Raw genomic sequence first — 6,230 nt, forward strand, 5'->3', positions numbered from 1 at the left:
GCTGAGGACTGTGTGAACACGGAGCTATTCCCAACAGGCACCTTTACCGTAACCATAGTTTCAAAGATAGCATAGCAACAAGAATGGGGCGAGGGGGCCGGCCATAGTGACTGACAGCTCCTATGTGGCGAACGCCATTGGCTGACATGGGTCAGGGCTCCAGTGTGATGCGTTCTGGTGTTCGTGCCATCAGCCATCACCGGCAGGGAAGTGATAGCACAGGATGAAGCACTCAGGAAGTGTGTTACTAGGTTACCGAGTCTAGGTTAGCGATACTGCTATTAATAAATACTGTACATGCGGCTTGACTGCACAGAGAGTCTGAAGAACACATGACAATATGAAGCACATACAGGTGACACGTGTTGAACGTTACCACTGGTTATGTGAACAACCCACGGATAACGGGTCCCACAGCTAAACGCTGGGACTGAGTCACGCACGAGCACATCGATCCCAGACACCAGCAAACCTGCAAGAGAATGACTGAAAAACAAATGAATCAAACTGTTGCCATGTCATTACGCCATTAAGAGGAGACAGATTTAGAATTCACATGTCCTCTCCTTTATAAGATTTGACTACAAACTACGTTTGGCACCTGGGGTCCAACATGGCACATTACCTGCCTACATTTCTATTGTCTGCACTATTTAGCACTATCAACAGGCAGGTGTGAATGTGTATATACGTACACATGTGTATAGGTGTGTATATATAAACATTCCTGCAGTGCTTATCTAAGGTATTCAGGGCAATTTATTATACACTGCTCAAAAAAATAAAGGGAACACTTAAACAACACAATGTAACTCCAAGTCATCCATACTTTGTGTTCAGATAGGAAGCAACACTGATTGTGAATCAATTTCAACTGCTCTTGTGCAAATGGAACAGACAACAGGTAGAAATGAGAGATTTTCAACTGATTTCAAAGATCTTTATTAATTGAGATCTAGGATGTGTTATTTTAGTGTTCCCTTTATTTTTTTGAGCAGTATATATTAAGTAGTATATAAAAAATTCTTGCAGTGCTTCTTGCAGGTACTCAGGGTAATTTATTGTATACTTCATATATTACAGAGGTCACATAAACAATACATAAATACCTTTATTAAAAAATGATTTCTATTATAATTACAATACTGTTTTTATCATGCATTATGGAAATATTAATTTATATATTTCCATTAGCTTCAATTTATACATTGTTTTAAATTTTCTAAGTGAACTGCATCATTTTAACTTACTTTCTAGATTATTCCAAAGGACAACCCAGAAATACATAAATACAGAAATACACTGACGTTTAATATTAGTTCTTATCTTTGGTTTCTGGAACATACAAACTGCTCTAAATGTATAATTACTCTCTGTGTAGCTAAATAAGTCCTGAATACAGTGCAGAAATAAGTAATTGTTAACCTTATACATTATAATTAGTTCTTAGGTCAATAAGATGTTCTAATTTTAAGGTATATATATTAATAAACAATGGGTTTGTTGGTTCAAAGTAGTCTTTTTTACTAGCTATTCTTATCACTTTTTTAAGCAAAACTATTTGTCCTGTATTAGTTTTATATTCGTTCCCTCATACTTCCACACAGTAACTAATGCTGTGTCATATCTAGCCCCGCCCCCTCCTGTCCAGTGTACCTTTTGTTTTTCTAGCCATGTGTCTATGTTTTGGTTCCCCATGCCACGCCCATGTCATTAGTAACCCCGCCCCTTAATTATCATTCCCACCTGTTTCTAGTTGTTTCCCTTGTTAGTCCAGTGTATGTAAGCCCTGGTTTCAGTGTGTTCTGTGCTGGTCATTGTTTGTGTAACAGCCCTGCGAGTTCTTTTTCCCCTCCTCCTGAGGTTCATGTATATAATTCTGCTTCTGTTGCTTTAGTCCTTTGTATATTTTTTGTAAATATGAATAACTCTCTTACGGATTTGACCCTTGCGTGTTTATATGACCCTGATTTTGGAATGCCCTTCAGAACATCTGACTGTGACCAGTATATGTGTCTGCCTCATGGCTCCCAGACGCCACGGGCGATACAGGATGACCGGCCTCACCAGGACGCGGTGCGAGATCGAGGAACTGGTGAGCCGATTCGCTGTGATCAGGCTCTGACTGTCTTTGTGCAGATGGAGTTTAATGTGGCACAGTGCTGGCAAGCCAGTGAGAGTAAATCCCCTGGTTCTGTGGGTACACGGGGAGCTCATCGGGCAAGCAGCAAGGCCCAGGCACGTTCCGTTATGGCTGACTGTGAGGACGAGAGCCCAGATAAGTGCCAGGAGTCTGCCCGTCTTGGCCAACACTGCAGACCTGTAGTACAAGACGTGGTTAGACACAAGGGGAAGGTGGATAACCCTTGGATAGGGTCTCGACTCGCTTTCAAACGACAGTGTGACCTCCCGGTACCTCGAGTGAGGTTGACCAAGCACTGTGAGAGCCACCGAGAGGCTGTGTCTGCATGTTCCCACAGGCTGTCCCAGATCCAGTTGGAGGAGGCCCAGGAGAGGCCAGTGCCTGCATCTAAAGCCCACCTGGGGCCTGCTCCTGCCCCCGCCGCCCGGGCGAGGGCGTCTCCGGCTCCTGCCCCCGCCGCCCGGGCGAGGGCGTCTCCGGCTCCTGCCCCCGCCGCCCGGGCGAGGGCGTCTCCGGCTCCTGTTCCTAGGGCTAAGCCCCCGTCCCGCCGCTGAATGTCGCTGCCGTGCCCCCGGCCTGCCGCTGCTGGACATTCTGGTTTGTTTTGCGCCCCCTGGTGTGGGGAGCTTTGGGGGGAGGGGAGGGGGGTTGAGTAAACTTGCATATTGATTCATTGTTACATTTTCTTTCCCGACACCCTGATCTGTGTCTTGGATCTCGTTCTGCAGATCTTTTGCAAGATGACGTCATGCAAGACAAAGAAGGGAAACCTGCAGAATGTTGTAGATATTACTCCACCCTCTGTGCCTGCACCACCCATACATTTGTTCCATGGAAAAGTGTTAACATGACCTGTGTATTTGCACAATCTACTGTCTCGGAGTTTTGGAGTATTGACTGCTTTTTTAATTTTTTTTTGTGTGTGATTCTAGATAAATAATCTATAATATGGAAGACATTATAACCATCACTATATCTGATACTGCTGTATGTCTGGCAATACACTAAAATCATGGTGCTGAACCCCTGAAGTGACCTGGTTGGTCTATATTCTGACTTAAAGTATCTATTTTGTGAAGTTACTGTATTAATCAAAACATGTCAGTGAGATGTCCCCAGGCAGCTGTGAGACTGTACAGGAAAGGTTTTCACTCTGCTGATTTATGGAATGGCCCTCGGGTGCTTCCTGATCAGTCATTCTTGAACTATCAGCCATTAGTTCATTAACAGGGCATACCATTGAACTGAGCTCCAAACAGCAGTGATGGTCCATAACGGGCCAGAACAATCAAAACACTCTTCACTCTGTGTCCTGTTACATTTATCATCTCAATATAATATAATCCAGGCATCCAAAATACATCTCGTGAATTTGATCATGTTCATGGTTTTCATGCAAAGCTGCATACATCTGACTAATACAGTCTAATATTCAAACTGCATTCTGGCAAAAGTGCCCCCTGTGGGCAGATGGAGTTGTAACCCCCTCCTGAAATGACCAGCTAGCCCATTAAAGCACCACACACACATTATCTGACTGATTTTGTGTGTATTTGTTTGCTTCTGGAAGTCACATTCCTCTTAGTTAAATTTGTGTTTTAGAAATGTGTTTCCTTTTATAGCAGAGCTTTAATGGACGCTGTGTTTGATGTGTTGCTATGGTCAAATATGCAAATAAGCATTGAGAAAGCAGTATTTATACAATAATTATGTTTAAGAAATACATTTTTTTTACCACCAAACAGTAACAATGTTTCTGAAAGTGATAAAATATAATTTACCTTTTTTTTCTATGAACTGCAGTTCACATGACATGAAGAATCAATAGCCCCCCGCAAAATATTTGCAGTTATCAAACGAACCAGTTTATTCTTCATGGAGTACTCTCTCCATGTCAGGGACCACGTTTATAACAGAATCACTGAGAGATCCGGCCACTAGGTGGCAGTATAACGGTTAAACGGTACGTTTCTATGGAATCATTCAAGAGGCAATGAGACCACACCTAATATATTAATCAAATAACACTTCTAATTGTTAAATAGGGTTGTTAAACAGCTAAATGAAATAAACACGTTAGTGCAGTTGCTTCAAACTAAATATTTTTTACGGCGTTATTGCTCAGATTTTTTTATATTCGGGTTACATTTTCAAATCTATGTTTATTGTAGGCTGTACCTAAACTACGTTTTCTGGTTTGCACCCATATACTGAAAATACAAAATCAATACTCACTTAAATGTCACACTTTGTATGAAACTTTGTAGGAAAACGTATTAAATTGTACGGATAAGAGTTCTTACATCTATTCATAATCATAACTAGGTATTTTAAACCTGTCGACTAGCAATTATACTCATATAGCTCATGAAACAGAACAGTTATTTTCTAATAGGGTCGAACAAGCAAAATTGAATTCCTGATATCAAGAAAACGTGCAGAAAATAAGGACATCCCCCCCCTTTATTTTTAAAAGTTTGAGTATGTAAGTCCCGAATGGTTCCCAGTACGGTGTTGTTTTACTGGGTTCCCAGTACGGTGTTGTTTTACTGGGTTCCCAGTACGGTGTTGTTTTACTGGGTTCCCAGTACGGTGGCGGTCACACCTTCGCAGGTAGAGAACGACGGTGCAGTGCACTGGAGGCTTCGTGTGATTGTCCTTCACGTGTCCAGACACAACATATGGCTATTTATGAAGTAAAACAGTAAATGTAAGATCCAAAATGGATGTGTGTTATACAAACAGCCGCCAGATTTATCTTTTCTTTAGACATACACTCATATGACCTACAGGAGGCGCTACAGTTCTCAGTCCTCAGTCCTACAAAACATAAGAGGCAATTTGTCTGGGAATGCGTCTGAATATAAATTAAAAGTCCTGTATAAATAAAGTCACCTTGTGGAAGTATAACAGACCTACATATTCATGAGTCTACTTTAAAAATCAGTGTTACAGTTTTTCTCGGTAGCTTTGGTGCATTTCTCGAATCATCTTGAAGATTTGCATTATTATAAGTCCATTTCTCAAAACAATTCATACAAACATAGTGGATTACCAGCTAAAGCCAGTAACTAACTCAAACCCCCTCATTCATGTCCCAAAAGTATTTATATCAATGAACATGACAAATCGTTGTGTCATTGATTATGAACATGATGGTCATATCACTCAGTCATGTTGTAATACATCAGTGGACTGTTGTAAACATTTTCAGTTTTGAGGACAGTGATTGAAAATGCACATCAACCTCATTAGTAAAAAGTTACATATTACTGTGTGGGAGATTGATTGCCAGACTTGACTGGATTCACAATCATGCCTTTACTTATTGAACAGTAATGTACTGCATTGACAGACCATATCATTGCAATACAGAAAAGAAATACAATCATAACACTCCACATCACAAAGGAAGAACATATTAAATTAGAAATGGAAACATGGGAAACAGACAGAACATGCAGCCCTGTATGCAAAATTACAGTGAAACTATAATTTTCAGGTTTCTAAACCTCCTGATCCATAAGTCCTGGGGAAATAGTATAAAGTATAAAATAAGCTTTAAAGGTTGTGACAACTGGTTTGGCCATTTTGACTGTATTGACTTCTGCAATAAACAGAGAACAAGTACATTTCGATCGACATGACAACAGTAATTGATAATGTAGGAAGCAGTAGACAGTTTTACAAAATCATTTGATTGATTATGCCAAAGCATGTAATATTTGTTCAAAATGACCGAGATACTGAGTGACTAGACAGTGTCGAGACTGGACAAGCCATCCTGCAAAACCCAATTCTGATCTGAATGAAGCATCAAAGCGACCAAGAAAAATTGTAAATTACAAAAGATGACAGTACTGCATTTGTGGAGATATTTTAGTTTATTGTGTCATAAGTCCAAATATAGCATTCCTAGTATAAATGAAAAAATGCATGATGAAAAATGAAGCCTGTTGATGATACCCAGCATATGATTCAGTAAAGAATGAAAATAATAATTTAGCTTTGTATGCATATTAAAAGACATTTAAAGAAGCCAAATTCAACCTGTGAAATGTCGTTCAGTGTGAAAAAACCTTTCAAC

The 6,230-nt window shown here is 40.3% G+C and overlaps 1 protein-coding gene across 1 annotated transcript; it reads left to right on the top strand.

Annotated features, from left to right (window-relative positions):
• The first annotated feature begins 1,800 nt into the window (after positions 1-1,800).
• LOC143490243 (uncharacterized) lies at positions 1,801-3,166 on the top strand. The gene is made up of 2 exons (XM_076988857.1): positions 1,801-2,740; positions 2,872-3,166. The coding sequence occupies exon 1, from the start codon at positions 1,921-1,923 to the stop codon at positions 2,695-2,697; it is 777 nt and encodes a 258-aa protein (XP_076844972.1). The 5' UTR covers positions 1,801-1,920; the 3' UTR covers positions 2,698-2,740; positions 2,872-3,166.
• Positions 3,167-6,230: the final 3,064 nt, after the last annotated feature.

Source organism: Brachyhypopomus gauderio, unplaced genomic scaffold, assembly GCF_052324685.1.
Source record: "Brachyhypopomus gauderio isolate BG-103 unplaced genomic scaffold, BGAUD_0.2 sc64, whole genome shotgun sequence".
Classification (NCBI taxonomy): domain Eukaryota; kingdom Metazoa; phylum Chordata; class Actinopteri; order Gymnotiformes; family Hypopomidae; genus Brachyhypopomus; species Brachyhypopomus gauderio.